This window comes from Gymnoscopelus braueri (genome assembly GCF_963280865.1).
Source record: "Gymnoscopelus braueri genome assembly, chromosome: 8".
Lineage (NCBI taxonomy): Eukaryota > Metazoa > Chordata > Actinopteri > Myctophiformes > Myctophidae > Gymnoscopelus > Gymnoscopelus braueri.
This window is the reverse complement of record NC_137609.1, coordinates 17,667,772-17,687,227: the sequence shown is the minus strand read 5'-3', so window position 1 is coordinate 17,687,227 and position 19,456 is coordinate 17,667,772. Positions and strand designations below refer to the sequence as shown.

General features: G+C 41.6%; 2 protein-coding genes across 2 annotated transcripts; one reads left to right on the top strand and one right to left on the bottom strand.

Annotated features, from left to right (window-relative positions):
- Positions 1 to 1,967: 1,967 nt before the first annotated feature.
- LOC308090341 (vasodilator-stimulated phosphoprotein-like) lies at positions 1,968 to 13,396 on the bottom strand. Its single transcript, XM_080435468.1, has 12 exons — positions 13,233 to 13,396; positions 11,867 to 12,041; positions 8,434 to 8,611; positions 7,892 to 7,955; positions 7,249 to 7,600; positions 5,916 to 6,040; positions 4,738 to 4,783; positions 4,394 to 4,443; positions 3,972 to 4,052; positions 3,066 to 3,141; positions 2,885 to 2,942; positions 1,968 to 2,533 (listed from the first exon to the last, which is right to left on the bottom strand). Exons 1-12 carry the CDS (start codon positions 13,235 to 13,237, stop codon positions 2,496 to 2,498), a joined length of 1,248 nt encoding a protein of 415 aa, XP_080291594.1. The 5' UTR covers positions 13,238 to 13,396; the 3' UTR covers positions 1,968 to 2,495.
- Positions 13,397 to 16,212: 2,816 nt separating this feature from the next.
- On the top strand, positions 16,213 to 18,297 carry LOC308090705 (semaphorin-4E-like; the record flags this gene model as incomplete). The annotated part of the gene is made up of 1 exon (XM_080435970.1): positions 16,213 to 18,297. The coding sequence occupies one exon, from the start codon at positions 16,213 to 16,215 to the stop codon at positions 18,295 to 18,297; it is 2,085 nt and encodes a 694-aa protein (XP_080292096.1).
- Between the last annotated feature and the right edge of the window lie 1,159 nt (positions 18,298 to 19,456).

The window sequence follows — 19,456 nt, the reverse complement described above, 5'->3', positions numbered from 1 at the left end:
CAGGGCTATAACAACACAAATGCTCCCTGGATGCACATAACATTTTCATGAAAATATTTGAGAATCACTGGTTTAAATAAAATATTTTAAAAAATGGAAGCAAGTCTAAATAAGCTATCAGACTTTAGAAACAAGCCCAAAGTCGCTTATAATCTTATAATAAGCGAACATGGCAACACTGATCTAAAGGGGTCTTTTTCGTCTTCTTCGTCTTTTCCCGGATTCTCCAACACGGTAGGACTCTTGAGAAAGAGACTACTGTCCCCTGTAGGTGGGGGCAGGTGGGCGTTCACATAAAAATACAAGACCTGAGGCCGATTCTACAAATACCTTCAAAAACCAGTAGTTCTTTCAATAGAAATAATAATATAAATATATATATATATATATATATATATATATATATATATATATATATATATATATATATATATATATATATATATATATATGCAGATGTAGATACATAATGTATACTGTATGTGATGTCTTGCTGTTCATTTCCCTGGAGACGTTGTTGGTCTTGTCTTGACCGTCTTGTAACTGTAGAACTATACTTTTTCAAAAATGGTAATGATAATGATGATAATAATAATAATTATTATTATAAGTTAACAGTAATAATATTAGAGTAGTTTTTAGAGTAGGGATTGCCTGAAGATGGAAGTCACTATCCTTGACTGCATTGCACACCCATCAAACAAATATTCTTGAGGAACATATGCCCCTGCGAGTAACCTTTGCTTGCCATGTTTTGAGATTTACACAATTATTAACTTCTTGCAAACTACACAGGTTACTAAGTTAAACAAACGACAAAAGTTGTTTCTTTTCTTTACACAATCACAGTATTGGGACACAGCAATCACAATCTTCTCTTTTAGACATAGACTGATTTGCATTGATAGTTTCTCTGTGGTCACTATAGCACATTTGACCAGTAGTGTAAAGTAACTAAGTACATGTACTCAAGTACTGTACTTAAGTACAATTTTGATTTATTTTTTATTTTCTTCAGTTTTTTAGTTTTCAAATACTTTTACTTCTAGACTCCACTACATCTCAGAGGAAAATATTGTACTTTTTACTCCACTACAATGATTTGAAAACTTTAGTTACTAGTTACTTTGTATATTTTAATTATTATGTACTTTTAGTAAAAGTACAACATTTTCGGCATCAAAATACTTAAAGTACCAAAAGTAAAAGTACTCATTGTGCAGAATGTCCCATTCAAAATGTATAAAGAATATTTTGAAAATAGCCAATCTACAAGATCTGTAGATCTGCTATTTTCAAATGGCAATATAGGGCTGAAGTGGTTAGTGTGTTTTGTAATAATAAAATCTACAAAGTAACTAAAGTTCTCAAATAATTTTAGTGGAGTAAAAGTACAATATTTGCCTTTGAGATGTAGGCCTAGTGGAGTAAAAGTAAAAGTATACATGAAAATTGGAAATACTCCAGTAAAGTGCTACCTTTTGTTACTGTCTCTTTCAAATCGTTTAAAAAAAAAAACAAATCAGTGCATTTCTGCAAATCAATGTAAAAGTGCATAATAAAAACATCTTTCAATTATCTTCAAATCAAAATGTTAATTTATTAACATTAAAACAGTAGTTTCCATTTTGTTCCTCAGTGCTTGCAGTAACAAATACAAAAGTGCAGTACAATTGTTGTACAGCACATGTAGCATGCTGATGAACGCAGGCTGTAGGCCTATAGGCAATAATGGCAGAAGTTACATAAACCTGATGAAAAGAAGCATACATTTGGATATTATCATAATACAGCAATGTTTCCCACCCGCGTCCGGGCCCCCTTGAGGGGGCGCCAAAGATCACAAGGGGGGCAGGATGCCCTGTTCGGAGGTAGTCCAACATTTTAAACATGTTGTGCAAAAGCATAACTAGCTCCCATGTGAAGCACATTAATAACAGAGCTAAAAATTATATTTTAAAACGTTGTGTGTGTGTGTGTGTGTGTGTGTGTGTGTGTGTGTGTGTGTGTGTGTGTGTGTGTGTGTGTGTGTGTGTGTGTGTGTGTGTGTGTGTGTGTGTGTGTGTGTGTGTGTGTATTTATAAAGCCATCAACTGCTACCGTCCCTCACCCATTTACAGAATCTGCAGCTGTTTTACTTGAGTTTGTACTAATGTGTAATAAGTAAGTGTAAATAAGTATTAATGTGTAATTTCTGTTTTTGGCTTTATTTTATGTTGTACACCATGCTTGTTTTCTTTCTTGGCCAGGGTTCCCTTGTAAAAGAGATTACAATCTCAATATGGGACTCACCTGATTAAATAAAGGATAAATAAAAATAAAATAAACATGTAGGCTATGTGAAAATGGTACAATATGCAATTACCAACAGCCAAGGGTACTGGAGGTAAAAAAAAAAAAAAAAAAGACGTTTTTTGGGTCTTTCTGGAATCTTGAATGTTGCCATCTATTTATCTTCTATTGCTGGATGACTGGATGTACTATGTGCAAGTAGATTACTCAACAGCTCTCTTTTGCAGTTCTTGAATAAATGCTGGAAGACAGTGAGGAATAACATGCATAGGACACATCAGTTCAGTTGCTTCATTTTTATATGATAACACATTTATAAATCCTTAATACAACGCTGAGGAAACTAAAATAATAACTTAATACATAATACTTTAGTCATGTTAATGACAATTAATGATTATTATGATGTATTTTTTCCCAAGAGAAATAGACGAAACAGAGAAGAGTCATTTAAATGTTTCAGACCCAGTCATTATGGACCACTCTGATTCCCCAATGTCCTGAGAGAAACAGTAATAACTGCTTTATGTGGGATTCAAAAGCTACTAATAATGCCTTTATATGGAGTGTGATAATCCTCCTTGGAACTCACCTGTGATGATTTCATCTTTCACTTTTTGAAGCTCCTTTTTCACTTCTTCAAGGATGTCCTTCAAAAACACACAAATAAACAGACGTCATTAGACAGATAAGAAAATGCAATGGAAAAACACAGCATACCAGTATGCCTTTGGGGTTGTGATATGCCTTATAAGCAGAAGTGGATAGCCAACCTGTTTGAATTTTTCCATGTCAGCTCGGTCACTTCCTGCACCATCTGTGGACGGGGCCTTACTCATGGGTTTCCTCCTGAGCGATAGAGAGGGACAGAGGAGCTCATTTTGTTGCAGACAAGACACATTACATAATGATCATTGATAGACGCGATATGTAAGAGAGGGAAAAGTCATCAGGTTTTGTTCCTTTAAAACGTTGAATTGTCATTGTGATACCGATAAATTTAGAACTTGAAGTGTATACTTGATCCAAGCCGGAATAAACAAGCTCTGAAAATGCACTCTGCCCACCCATTCAAAATCTTCAAGTGGGCCCTGAACCAGAAAAGGTTGTGAAAAAAGAAAGTGCCATTCAATTTAAAAGGATGAAAATATGTCACACATAACCTCATTTACACCAACTTATTTTTGGGGCAGTCACGGCCCAGAAAATAAATTGGTAATGTCATGTGTGGAAAAAATAAGTGGCGTCTTCTCATCCTTCTTCTCATCCTTTTAAATTCCTGTGTGGAATATTGAATTTGACTAATACTTAAGCAGAGTACTCAGCTAAACAACAGCGAACAGAAGAGCATTCTGTACCTACTCTACATAGCACAAGCTGTACTGTGCAGGGGAGCAAAGTCAAGAACGTCAAGGACGGCTTGTTACCAAAGGACACAAAACAATGTTCACTAATGTAGCAACACATCGGCAGGCACTCAATTAAATGCAGTTATGTTATTGAACTATTCACTGCACTGGTTGACACCATGGCAGCATTATACAGTATAAAACCTATACAAATGTATACGGTTACATTTGAACACTCGCAGAGTTTAATTGACACTGGTGATTTTATTGTGTAGCCAGTAGCCACAGAGCAGAAGGCCCTGTGCTTGTGACAAGATAAGGAGTGTATACCAGGTCACTGGTGAAGAAGTGGTATTCGACGTAGCTGGGGAGGTGGGACTGTGGTTGACTTCTCCTCGGTTCATTGACGATCTGTTTCAAGACATGCAGAAACGAAATTAACCACTTTCACTCTGGCTTCCCTATTTTGGGTATGTCATTATAGGGGAACATTTTAAAAGTAGAAAATAAATAAATAAATCAAATCTACAAGCTCACAATGCATCATGCTAGTAAATTGGCTAATGTTTGCGGGACAGCCAGTGTTTTTGACCAATTCCATGTCATATTTCCATGGGCATGGTTTATTGTGCATTATGTTAATGCATGGCTGAAACGTTCTGTAATTAACTGAAATATCTGCAGATAATTGTACGGCTGCAACTACGTACTGTACAGTTACAGTATATACAATAAAAGGAATTGAATCTTACCTAGGCAGGGTGGCACACTTTTCCTTCGGTTTGATGGGTTCAGAAACATCCTGTAGACAGAGGAAATATTAGATTACATTGTGACGTGATGATGTTTTTGGTATTAACATTGTATATGTGCCATATATTGTGATCACAAAGACATGCTGCTGTAGAGACAACTTTGAGTATGGGCAAGTAACCCCTCTGAAGATGAGGACACATTGGACATTTCCAAATTTCCACAAATATTCATTATATTATGAATGCAGATTGTGATCTTATTATACTGTAAACAGTATAACATCATCAGGCAATTTGTATGGATTTGAGCATCAACAGAAAGTGACTGACAGGAGACTTACATTGTTAGGTTCCGCCTTCTTTGGCCCTGCATCTGAAGCCTTCAATCTATTTAAAAGAGAGATAAACACAAGCATTCAGACACACTGTGCCTCAGCTCCAGCGCACATAGGTACACTAGGGGTTTCAACTGATTGTGAACCAGGGACCACCACCCTGACTAAGAATCAACCTGGGGAGTGGTTGTGTTGGGTTGGGATAACGTGTTGGGATTTTTTGGTAACACTTGTTATGCATCCCATGTCTATGCATCATACTGTTTCTCAACCAATAGTACACTAGTGGTCCATGGTATAATTAGGTCTGCAGGTGGTCCATGGGAAAATATTTAAAAAAAAATGGAAATAAATATATTAAAATATGTTTCACTTATCAGTCATTATTCAACTGAAATATGCTAGTGGTCCAGAGCTCCAAAAAGGTAGAGAACCACTGATCTATTCTTATCTCATGGTTACCCTAATTCCGTTCTCTTAATTTATCCAACCTTCCATATTAAACTCATGTTAACTGATATACTGATTGCATGAGCGCCGAGCACACACGAGCACACACATGCATATTTCCTAAATTAACGATGACTCAACCAGAAAACCTGGTACACTTCCCCTGCTTGAGATTCAAACTCCCCTTTTCTGTGGACTTTCTTCACCTCCAACTTCCGAGTAAGCATTGACGTGTCATCATAGGTCAACAGTTAATTTAGTGCACTGTTTCTCAACTAATGGAATTTGTTTTAATACAAATAAAAGACAGTCTTCACTTTCCTATCTTTCTAAATGCAGATCAGGGACCACCAGTTGAAAACCCCTGGTTTAGTACATTGAGCCCTATTTTGCACCTGGTGCAAAGCGGCACAAAAATGGAACACAGGTGTCATTGGTTGCTAGTTTCCAACTGACGCAGTAGTCATTTTCATGGCCCGTGCCCACATTGTATTTAATGTACTTAACGCCCATTGGTCTTAAAATTACGTGTGGTTTGGCATCTTAGGCATAGAGAGAAAAGGTAAGATGCGATATTTCCTTACTATTGAGAGAGAGTGTGTATCACTCAGATTAAGATGCACGTAATTGGGTTCACAATGCTCTTTTCTGGCCATCCTGGCACCCTAGGCAAGATCACCAAATATTTCTTAGGATGTATTAAAGTATATAATAGGGCTTAAGTGGTTAAGTACCGTCTGGCAAGGATGGCACTCATCTCTCCCATCATTCCTCCTCCTCCTCCTCCTCCTCCTCCTCCTCCTCCTCCTCCAGATGAACCTGAAGAGGAAGCTGCTGGGGCTGGTGCTCCACCTTCAGTCTAAACACACAGAGACATAGACCGCCGAAGTCTGACGTCATTTACACATCCTTTGTTTGTCTACCTGGTTCGCAGTTTTCCACCCCCGTTCTGAATCCCATAGACGTATTTAATATCGCGTCAAATAAGAACTGTGTTCCAAAAATAAACAAATGACCCCGGCGGGTTGACTCTTATGGATATGAACCATCAACTGACGGTGAGAAAACGCTAATGTTACTTCCGCCGAATTAGTTACATTTTCGCCAGAAACAGACTGTATCAAATATAAGTGACTGACTATCATAAACTATACAGAACCTCCTCCCTGACAATAACGCCGACACGCAGTGTTTATTTTTGGACCACAATTCTTATATGAGACGATTCTAAGATGACCCAATGTTATTCTCCATAGAGGAATTACTTCCGCAAACCTGGGGATGAACGAGTGACATCAGGACTTCGGTGCTCTATTGCATGAAAGCCACTACGTTTCAACAGTTGATTTGCTCAACCTTTTCAGGCCGCGACCCCCCAAAATAATCATATTTGAAATGGGGGACCCTCTCCACCCTGACCAGCACATGGAATTGTAGGCATTTAGTTCGACTCGGTTCCACAGATACAAATTGTGAAAATAGCCAAACTACAAGCTCACAACGCCTCGCACTGCGAGGCATTGAGAGCTTGTAGATCGGCTATTTTCACAATGCCTCTTTCTTACGTAACATTTGACAATTTGGCCAATTTGGTATTAAAAAGGTCTTAAAAGTCCTTAAATTGTATAAGAAATGTGCAGATACCCTGTATATACTTATACTGTATGTTGGTTTGTTTACTGTTGAGTGAGAAAACAATGTTGCACATTAAAGGAGTAGTTCACCCCCACAAAAATCTTATTTTCTATCAATTACACACCCCATGAAGCCTTGAATTCATGGAGTTTTTTTTTTGCATTCCTGAGCCAATAATTTGATGAATCAGTCATCAGTCAATAGGAGACTCAGTAGGAGACTCTTTGACTCTGCCGGTCATCAAATTATTGGCTTAGGAATGGGACAAAAAACTAAAAATCTCAAGGCTTCATGGGGCGTGTAATTGATAGAAGATAAGTACTTTTTTTTGTGAACTACTCCTTTAAGCTTATCATCTGGGGACTCCCCAAAATAATTTGCCGAACCCCAGTTTGGGAACCACTGCAGAATACAGTTCATGGAGACCCTTACCTTGGCCACTTTGCGGAGTTTAGCCCCGGCCAAGGCCGACGCCAGACCTCCGGCTCCACCAAGCCCTCCTCCCCCACCCCCTCCCCCTCCGCCACCACCGCCCCCTCCTCCGGCCGGGGGCGGAGGAGGGGCCGGCGGGCCCGCACCTCCCATGGGAGGCGGTGGAGGTGCCGGCGGCGGGGGTCCTCCGACAGGGGGCGGAGGTGGGCACGGCGGTGGCGGGGGACCGCTGGGAGGCGCAGCGGGTGCAGGGGGAGGAGGGGGCGCGGCAGCCGCCTGTCTGGCGGCAGCGGCCTGTCTTTCCTTCTCCAGGCGTTCCCGCTCCTGTTCCTCTTGCCTCTGTTGCTCTAGTCTGTGTGTGAGACGATTACATTTTAACCACTTAAAACCCCATATCGGTAACCGGAGTCCCTCAGGGCTCAATGCTCGTGTATTTTCTGTTTTCTGTTATTGTGGGGAAAGCTTTCGTTGAGAATAGCCGATCGACAATTGCGTTGCATTGTGGGCTTGTCGATCTGCTATTTTCAGGGAAAGCTTTCCCCACAATATGGATGCTGGGGTTTAAGTGGTTAAACTGTGGCCACTGGCCAGTGAATCTAGAACGTCAATAGCGGCCAATGGACATGAAAGGAGAAAGGTATACCTCCTCTGTTGTTCAATCTCCTCTGGAGTGGGTCCACTCTTAGGACGGGGAAGAGACGACTGACCTGTTGGAAAGCAGATGCTAAATGGAACTGTTGTCAAGCCATTATGAGCTATTATATTCTCTACGTAATATGTCCAAACGCCTGCACTAACTGGCTGTGCCACCAGGGCAGGCACCCCTAATTCCCAGATTATATAATGTCATGAAAGTTACTTTAACACCCCCATTAGACAAAAATGTCAATGGTTCCAATCTCAGGGCTTCTGTGCCACAATATAATAGTCATTTATTTTATGGAATTTGAGCAAGTCATTAGTCAATTATGATGAAGCACATACTCTTTTTTCTTTTTTGTAGAGAAACATTTGAAAGCACCCCTTTCAAAAGTATTTTCATTAAAAATGGTGGATTAAGACCCTCTTTTCACAAGTCTTAAAATAAATAAATAAATACTCCTATATGCATCTATGTTTATGTTCAGTGCCCCTACCCAATCCAAACCTAATAGGTAAGTATAGTGCTCACTTTGCTGTACTTACCCGAGTCTGGTCCACTGACAACCTGTAATGCATGTGTCATAGAGTTGGCAAACAAAGTGGCATCATCAGTGGTGCCAAAGTTCAGCCCCCACACCTGCCTGGCGTCCCGCCACTGGTGGAAGTTTGGAGTAGCTTGGTTGTACTTCAGCCCTTTAATGATTGCACAGTTGATAACCACCTGGCAAATAAAGAAGAAACAGCAAGAAAAATAAAATTGAGAGGTTGCAGGGAGGCTGTGAATTGCCATTTGACTGTGTGTGTGTGTGTGTGTGTGTGTGTGTGTGTGTGTGTGTGTGTGTGTGTGTGTGTGTGTGTGTGTGTGTGTGTGTGTGTGTGTGTGTGTGTGTGTGTGTGTGTGTGTGTGTGTGTGTGTGTGTGTGTGTGCGCGCGTGCGTGCGTGCGTGCGTGTCACAATATAGTTTGAACTGACTGCAATATGAGTAAAAGCCCACTAGATGGGGCTGAGACTTTATTGGTCAAAAGTAACAAAATGGCCCTGTGCTCCTCTCTTGATATCAATGGTGTCTTTGGCTATGAGTATTGGAAATATTAGTGAAGAAAAGTAAAACGACCTCACAACGTCACTCCAAAAGTGACATTCTTTAGAAAATGTCAATGATTGGGCAAGAGGTTTTAAAAAGATAAAAATAAAATAAAAGGGGGAAACAGTAGGCTACCTATGTTATATTTTGCAATTATCACTACTAATTTTGGGACAATTAGGAGCACAGTGTGCAGTTAGCCTACTTTAAGAACAGCTATTTATTTTTGGTGTGCGTTTCTATCAAAACACTGCACTTTACTGAAATATGAACCAGATTAAGATTAAGGATAAGGATAATTCCTTTTAACAGGTCGTTCATGAAAGTCCTTGCGGTCTTGTTTCCAATGAGAACCTGTGAGCAATTGGGGTTAAGAGTCTTGCTCAGGGACAAATTTCATATCATCGGCACATATGCTGGGATAGCCTGGAATCGAACCTGGGGCAACCAGGGCCAGCTGGTTCCCTAGGCGGGCTCACAAACCACTCAGCTATGGCCGCCCCCATGCATAGACGCCCCCATTAAGAATATCTATTCATGCATCACCAGCATTTAGCTTCAGATTTGTCTGGGAGAGGTTCCAAAAACAATGCACGATGCAGGGACTGTGTCGGTATAGGAGGAGACAGGAAGCAAAGAAAACACAGTAAAACCTCAACTACTAAAACGTGAGAGTTGGCAGTTAGTCATGGTGCTAGACTAGTCATGACGCCATCAGACTACAGTACACAACCACTAACTTCCACATGTGCCTGGTAACAACATGCTGTGGGCCTGCTGAACTATATATTATTGCCAGACCCAAGGGGTCGGGCTTACATGAGGCTTTGTATCTGTTTCGTCCATACATGGGCAGGGGCCATTTGTCCTCCGGCCCCAGCCAAAAAAGTCTGTCCCCCTTTCGTCCATACATGGGTATACACAGGCTGACACGTAGTGCATGTTTTGTACCTGTTTCCTCCATGTATGGAGGCTTTGTACCATGAGGCTTTGTACCTGTTTCGTCCATACATGGGCAGGGACATTTGTCCTCCGGCCCCAGCCAAAAAAAAGTTTGTGACGTCCCCTTTCGTCATGAACTATTCATGAAATCATGAACTTCAGTTATAAAGTGGTTTGTAGGTGTGTTACATACTAGGACTTCATTTTGGGTCTGGCAGAACCAGGTCTCCTGGTCTTGTTTGTAAGAAAACATCTAAATAAGAACTTCCCCAAAGCCACCCCAAACCTTGAGTTGGGAACCCTTAGGGGGGCCCCAAAGATCACAGGCAATCTTCTGTTTGGCAGAAGATTTTAAATATGCTGTACAAAATCATTAATTGCTTTCATCCACTGTTTGCCTGTATATTAGTCCAACCTATCATACAGAAAAACATTATTTGAAAATGTTTCAAAACGATAAAAAATGGCAAAAATAGCAGGTCTACAAGCTAACTCAGCTACTTTCTGTGTTCATCGTACGATAAGTATATAGAGCCTAAGTGGTTAACGTGTCTGAAAATCTTGTGTATGCTTGCGTACATGCACACATTTATAGGGGTTCTCAGCTTTTGACAGATATAAGAAAAAAAGGTTGGGAACCACTTTAATCGATAGAAAAAAAGTCATTTTGGGGGTGAACTATCCCTTTAAGCTCAGCACAAAGGATTTGCTTTCAACAAGGTATGTTTAAACCTGCCTCATAGATCTAATCTAGAAGATTATAGAACCTGCCTCTATAACTGTAGCAGTTCACACTATGTTAAGCAATATGCGAGGCTGTTTCTTCACCAAAACTAGCTTGTGAAACAGTATGTGGTTTGAGTTCACTTACCTCGCACTATTGAGACTACTAAAGACTGAGACGATTTACAATTTAGGTATTTCGCAGACGCTCTTATCCAGAGCGATTTACAATAAGCAAGGCTAAATAATTACATGCAGAGAGAGCCGTGTAGAGCAGTGGTTCTCAAACCTCATCATGTCAAGGACCCCCAAATTGATATGTATTTGGCCGCGGACGCCCATCTGAAAATGTTTTCCCAGGGACCCCCAGAAGAGAAAATTTATGTTAACACAAAAATAGCTGATGTACAAGCTCGCAGTGCGGCACGAAGTGACTTGCTGTGAGCTTGTAGATCTGCTATTTGTGAATACCCAAAGTATAAATGGATTTAGTGGTTAAAATGATTGTGATGCTATATGAACTAATTTAGCTGAGGACCCCCTGGAAACCCCCCCAAGGACCCCTGGGGGTCCCCGGACCCCACTTTGAACCTCAAGAAAACTGGATACCAGTTAAACCATGAACCATGCCAGGTAATTAATGAACCTGGTATCTGTCTAATTAAAACGCTATATTACATTTTTAACATTTGGGGTCAAGAAAAACAAACCTAAGAAATGAATGACCAAGATATGTCTGCATATAGTAGCCATATCTTGGTCAGTCGCTAGCATCAATCGAGACAGAAGGTGGCAAGAAGGAGTCCAGGGAGAGTGAAGTGGTGGGGGGGGGGGGGGTGAGGTGGAGTCTGACCAGATGAGCACGGACGCACGCACGCACGCACGCATGCACACACACACACACACACACATGTACTGTACAGTACGGTACAGTACATTTAGTTTGTGAGCTTGTAGATTGTAAATAGACTATTTTTGGTATTCATGATTATTTTTTCTTTTACTTTTCCTGTAATGACGTGCCCAAAATATGTACGCCAGGCTAAAAGTATCTAAATCTGTATGTGGGTTTTTATAGATATTTAAGCAGTGAAATGTATTAACAAGAGATTGTGACTAAAGGATAACTACACTGGAACACAGGTAATTTTTTCCCATTTCATGAAAAGTTTTCAACAAGGTTTCTGCCCGATAGCGACTAAACAGTGTGCATGGTACGCCCCTACCTGCTGATCGGCCTGCATTTTGCGGCCCACCACCCGAAAAGTATTGGTCGCAGGGTTGTGATATATCTGAATACGACTTATTACGGCTGGGCCATCAGATCCTGCTGGTACCCAGCGCTTGTTGGTGTCATCATACATCATGACTGTAGCCCGCACCTGGCAGATACTGGTCTCACTGTGAGGAGAGGAGAGGAGAGGAGAGGAGAGGAGAGGAGAGGAGAGGAGGAGAATTTACCCAGGTCCCAGCCGGTATTAGTAATAATTAATTGAATATAGGAATTGAAACAAGTCCCCAGGACTTTTTTGTGTTTTCCTTATAGCCTAAATGTACCTTGTGCTGTTTACATTTCTGACAAATAAAGTATTCAATCAATCGATAAATAAAGATTATGTATGCAACATATTATGATACGGTACGTGTGTACATGTACAATGTACATAGTGAAAATGTGTAAACTATCAGTGTGAAAATGAATTGTACTCTTGGCAGCCAAGTGTAAGACAAGGGTTACATTTTTAGACATGAAGCCTTTGTAAAATCTCTACTTCCTCCCCAGAGCTTCTCAGGCTCTGACCACTTCCTGTGTTTACCACCACACTGCCTAATATGGACTGGTTCAGTGTCCCAGGTAGTGATACTAACTGACTAACTAAACACTTTTACCTTGGATATAATCTCATATGACTGTATGTGAGTGTTGCTATAGATCAGATGTCAAAATAAACACATTCTAACTGTTCTGAAGCCGAAATAATCTTACACACACACACACACACACACACACACACACACACACACACACACACACACACACACACACACACACACACACACACACACACACACACACACACACACACACACACACACACACACACACACACACACACACACACACAGAGAGAGATGTGGCCTCACTGATCTCAGTATCTGTATTAGGCTACCAACTGATTGTGAACATCAGCATTTTATGCATTTTCATTATCTGCAATGACAACTGCAACGAAGACAAAACTCAGTGTTCCAGATACGTAACAATTCATGAAATGGATGCAAGACCAATGATTAGGATACATAAGGTTTCAACAGCTTTTTCCTGTTATGGAAGATATATTCAATTCCTCACAAACAATCAAATTCTTATGAAAAATGCATGAAATAATGGTTTACATTGCACCACCACTGATTACACTTATGAATAAACTAGAATAATAGCTGGCTCATCGTGACAGGTGCTTATTTCTCCTCTTTCCTGTCATCTGCCTGATTTATGATTAAGTATGAATCTAGGCTTCTACACATACCTGGCACGCTATCTATCAGTAGAGACAAAAATATGGACCATATATCGCCAGCTGTACTCACCCCATGTTCGCGATATAATTGCCTGGAGGCAAATCTAGCTCGACTCAACCATGCATCTACGTCTTTCAATGACTTTTAAGTTCACTTGCTTCCTCTTTACTCCTCACTTCCCCTTCTGTCGAGCTGAATGCGCTGTCACACAGTGCAACACCTCTCTCTCCTCTCAACCAACACAGCCACAACCTCTGACCTTGTCTGCTGCTCACTTCCTAGACTGCTTTTGTTTTCTCTCTCTTCCTCCTACAGTACATTAGTCTCATCTCTACGTGTAGCACGCTGCACGTTCACTACATGTTCTTTGCCAGCCGCCACGCCAACCCCCCACATGCACTGTAAATCCTTTTATTGTGTGATTTTCAACTCTATATTCTCAACTCACCCTTTCCCTCCATGCCTTTGTGGGAGTTTGGAAGTTATGTTGTTTGTTTACAGTACATTTGGTGCCTCTTCCAGATTAACTATGGCCTCCCTGTGTGTGTGTGTGTGTGTGTGTGTGTGTGTGTGTGTGTGTGTGTGTGCGTGCGTGCGTGCGTGCGTGTGTGTGTGCGTGCGTGCGTGCGTGCGTGCGTGCGTGGGTATGGGTATTAAGCTGAGAACCTCAGATAGAGAAATGAGGAACGTGTCCAAATGCCACAATGTCACATTTTGTGTCACAGTTTCATTATTCTCATGTGATACCACCTGCTGGGAAAGCATTGGCACGACATGCAACTTAGAAAACCACTTAAACCAAACAAATAGTTTCTTGTCTGTGCACAGGCAAAATAAATGAATACTATTGACTGAAGTCTGGCTTGAACATATTAACAGTAAGTTTGTAACATGTTGCATACAAATGCATACAAGTAGAAAACAACAATAGATGGTTTTATACCATATAAAGACAACACTTTATATGTTAAAACACACAATGTAAAATACATTGTAATTATACAGTATATATTTTTCTCTCTACCAAACACTTTCCACACTTTCAAAAGCAGGACTCTTGGAAGGTAACTTGCCAACATAAATTGGCCATTGGCCCCTCTCTCTGGGGTAATTGTATTTTAGATGACATACTTGACTGTAATAGGCATGATGCAGGATATGCAAACATCAATAAAATAAGCAATTATGCCTGAACATGAATTAAAAAACATTGACGTTATTTCACAAGGGTCTAGTTTCCTGATGATGCTTTGATATCATTGAGGTTATATTGTGATGGCAGTTCATTACATTTTGTAATAACAATCTAGTCTGAAGCAAACAAATCTATTTTATAAACAGGAAATTTCATTTTTGTCTGAGATGAAGATCCAAGTAGGTCAAAGATGTCTTCATCCTCCTATAATATGAGCAAAACTAGCTGTCTGTCTTGGGGTTGGCACGCATACATTTATTCTGTGAAGGAAATGACACATTGCGCAATTATGTTATACGGTTTTGCACTACATATTGCAGTGACTACCTTAGAAGGTTTTGGTAAATGGTAATAAAGCAAGAGAGGCGAGATTGAGATGGTTTGGCCATGTGAAAAGGAGGTATGAGGAGTACATTGGGAGACGGATGCTGCAGATGGAGCTGCCAGGCAAGAGAAGAGACCAAAGAGGAGGTTTGTGGATGAGGTGAGAGAGGGCAAGCATGTGGCAGGAGAAGACGCAGAAAACAGAACCGGAAGGAAACAGATGATCCGCTGTGGCGAAACCAGATGGGAATTAACCGAATGAAGAAGAATAAGCAGTGTTTGTTATCATATTTGTCTGCCTACTCGAACAATGCAAGTTGGCAACAATGCAAGTCGGAAATGCATGCCACACCCATTGTATCGACGGTCCTGGACAACCAGATCTCCACGTATGCATACACTAGAGAGGTTCGGGCTCTCACACCCACCTATATGCCCATATGGAGATCCCTGATGTCATCAGTAATATGTCTGAGTCATAGTGACGGACTGCGGTGGTCAGTCTATGTTGTTGTATCAATGATATCAAGGATCTCCATATATGGGCATAAAAGGGACACAGACAAACAGACAGACAGAACAGATGCAGAGATTTGTGGATTTATCTGGTCAACCGACTTCCCACTCAGCAATGTACTCCATTCAGTCCTCGTCGATATAAAAGCCATGTCTGAAGTTGATTGGTTCTCGGGATTCTGTGCATTTATAGACAGATCCGTGGATTTAGAGATAACTAGGACAGCGCACGTGGCCTGGTCGGGTTTCTCTCTCCCCCCTCTGCCCCCTCTCCGCCCCCCTCTCTTCCTCCCTCTCTCCCTCCCTCATTCTCTCTGACCCCCCCCCCCCCCCTCCCCTCCGACTGCCACCTTTAAAGTTGATCAGTCGGACTGTTATCGTGATAATCTATGTACCTCTTGTACCCGTTGTCAAAGTATCCATTCTATCTGTCAATCTGTCTATTTCCCTTTCAAAGTATTAGCGGTTTGGGCAGCTACGCGGCCCTCAAACCTTCGTCGCACAGCCGATCCAACTGATATACCCATATATGGAGATCTATGTATCTGTCTGTCCTTGTCCCTTTTATGCCCATATACGGAGAACCCTGATGTCATCAGTAAATGCCCATATATAGACATGGCCCCTTTAGTACCCAATGTATGGAGCTGACTGATTTGTTTGCGCCTGATGCCATGACGACACATTGATGCCATAGACAACACACTCCATATTTGGGCATAGCTGCATTGGGAACTCCTTATATGGTTATAGCTGAGTCATGGTGACATGAGCGTGACGTCAGAGCATGCACGGCAACGGTTTGTGTTGTGTGTGATGTCAGACCAGGTCTGCTGATGTCAGACCAGACCAGACCAGAGTGTGATGTCAGATGTATAAAAGGGCTTGTAGGTTGAATACATTTGATTATTGATGACCAAGAGAGATACAGTGAGACGTACTGATATAGAGATACGGACAAAGCCAAAGCGAGAGACAAGAAAAGATACATTTCTTATAATTTTACACTAAGCCATGTCTCTCCGGTTTTCCTTCAGCATTCTCTATGCCTTGTGCATTCTTTGTGGATTTCTTCTCCCCCTGCCCTGTAACGGATTCAACAGTAGCGACAGCATTCCACGAAAGACTGTGGCCTACCACAACGAGCTGAAGATGTTCAGAGAGGATGGCGTCTGGAACTACACCACCATGCTCATGAGAGAGGATTTGGGTCTGCTGCTTCTTGGGGCCAGAGATGCAATCTACGCCCTGAATATCGACGACATCACTGACAAGAAGGCTGCGGAATATTGGCCAGTTACCGAAGATAAGCGGAATGAGTGTGCGGGCAAGGGACGAGATCGTGAGGTGGAATGCCGTAACTACATTCGGATCCTGCACACACTGGATGACACCAGAATGTATGTGTGCGGGACAAATGCTTTCAATCCGAAATGCGGTTACATGACGTATTCTGATGGAAAGTTTAGTCTGGAGAAAGAGCTGGAGGAGGGTAAAGGGAAGTGTCCCTACAATCCTACCCATAGTTCCTCCTCCCTCATGGTTGGAAATGTCCTGTATTCTGCTTCAGCAACCAACTTCTTGGGCACTGAATACCGTTTTAGTAGGTTCAGCACGCCTGCTTTGAAAACTGAGTTTAAGCACTCTTGGCTCAATGATCCCAAATTCATCTACATGGACCAAAGTGAAGGCGATGCCAGTAGTGACGGTGAAGGTGATGATGATAAGGTCTACTTGTTCTTCACAGAGAATGCTGTGGAATATGTCTTCGACAGCAAAATCGTGGTGTCAAGAGTGGCTCGTGTCTGCAAAGGGGATATGGGAGGAGAAATGATCTTGCAGAACAGATGGACATCGTTCCTGAAGGCTCCCCTCGACTGCTCTGTAGAGGCCAGCAGCCTGCCCTCCCTTGTCCAGGATGTGTTCCTGCTTAAACACCACAACTGGGAAAAGAGTGTCTTCTATGCCGTCTTTACACCTCAGCCGAGCTCATCAAACATGTCTGCAGTATGTGCATACAGCGTGTCTGACGTTGAAAAGGTGTTCAATGAAGGACCTTTTAAGAAGCCTGTCACGCTTGAAACATCAGAGGAAAGGTGGGTGAGGGACTCGGTTGCTGTGCCAAATCAGTATGTCACGAACAGACCAGGATCTTGCACCAAACGCTCATTGGACCCTAAAAATGTGAAATCCCAGCAGTTCATCCGGGAAAAGCCCATCTTGGATGAGACTGTTCGGCCACTCACAGGGGGTCCGCTGGTGGTGAAAAAGGGGCCCTTGATGACCCGGATTGTAGTGGATACTGTGTTGGCACTAGATGGAGAGAGATACCCAGTTATGTTCATCGGCACTGAAAACGGCTACATTCAGAAGGCTGTAAACTACGCTGGGGAGATGTTCATTATTGAAGAGATTCAGCTGTATGAAGACCCTAATCCTGTCCAGACTCTGCGCCTCTCTTCCAGCAAGGGCCAGCTGTATGCAGGATCAGAGTTTGGTGCTGTTCAGATGCCAGTCAGTGACTGCAGTCGCTATGAGTCCTGTGTGGACTGTGTCCTGGCCAGAGACCCTTACTGTGCCTGGGACTCCACCTCTGACCTCTGCCGCAAAGTCTCCAGCTTGTCTTCCTCTGACACTGCCATTCAGAGTCTAAAGAAGGGGGACATTTCACAATGTCCTCATCCAGAAGAGCCAGTAGTAGTAGCTGAAGACGTCACCCTGGTTCCAGGGAACAATATTCTTCTACCTTGCCAGCCAGACTCCAACTTGGCGCAGGTCCACTGGCATTTGTCAGACCAAACACTTCACTCCGACAGCAAATACAACATCTACAATGGACACCTCGTCATTCTACACACCTCAGAATCAGATGCTGGCTTGTACACCTGTGACTCCACAGAGCAGGTCAACAACAGAATCTACAAGAGGACCATGGCAGTGTATCGACTACAGCCCCACACTGGTCTTACAGTTGCCATTGTTCTGCTGTATTTGCTGGTTCTATCCCTCATTGGCATTTCAGTGTACCACATTTTCTGCAGAGAATATTTTGGGAAGCTCCTGAATCCCACTACTCCCACTACTGTTTCCGGTGTGTGACACTGTCGTGCGACGCAGCATAAATAAGGCATTATACAGTATACAGCACAGCAGTGTGGGGTCAGGACCTATTTTTGGGCCACAGACCCATTTTCATGGCTTTTTTCATTTCCTACATTTTCTAAATTGTAAAAAGAAAAAAAGGAATTAAATGTTTCGTCAAAAAACATAATAATAAATAGAGAATTGCATGAATAATAGTTTTTTAAGTTAAATAAATTCTATAAATAAAAATAATAATAATTTAAGACAGTAATCTACAGATATACAACCTCACAATGCGTTGCGATGTGAAACGTTGTGATATTGTAGATCGGCTATCTTCACTGGTTTGGGTCCCAGGGAGACACTGTCTCTTTAGGCTCTCAAGCTAAAAAGTTTGGGAATATAGATATATATAGGTATATAGATAGACCTTTCTGTATGGATCCCCAGATTGTGTGATTTCAATCAAGTAAAAAAAACTAAACAAAAAAAACTATATAATTTAAGGAAAAACATAGAAGTCAACCACAGACTCTCTGAAAAGGTATTGGATTACACTAACCATTGTAATCCCCTTTTTTACAGACACATGTATGAAAACTAAAAAAACATGCACTCACACACCCAGCCCACTTTCACATTGCATTCTCTTATTAGTGTTTGTACCAGCTTAACAAATCTGAAACAATAGTCTAAAAAACTGGAAATAAAAGAAAAATCACACCCTGTGTGAAGTGGGCGGTGTCTTGCTAGCTAATCACAATACTGAATGGAGTCAACCAATCATGTACAAAAGATAAATACATTTATTGAAACACTCTTTATGATGGACGAAACCATAACTTGAAAAAAACCAATTTATATTTTTTTTCAAGTTATGGTTTCTTATATAGGGCTATGCACATGTGTCATGTGACACTGGCCAATCACAGTCCTGAATAGATTGTGATTGGCCAATCACGGTGCAGGATAATTGTACAAATTTCCAAACCTCACTTTTAGGGGCGGTTTCACAGCGCAGGATATTTGTACATTTTTCCAAATCTCACTTATACATGAGTTTAATGCAATACCAGAGAAATACATGTCGTGACTCGTGAGCTTGTACTGTAGATATACTATTTTCACTGAATGTTGGCCACAGAATATAGGGACACTAGGGTTCATGTTGTTA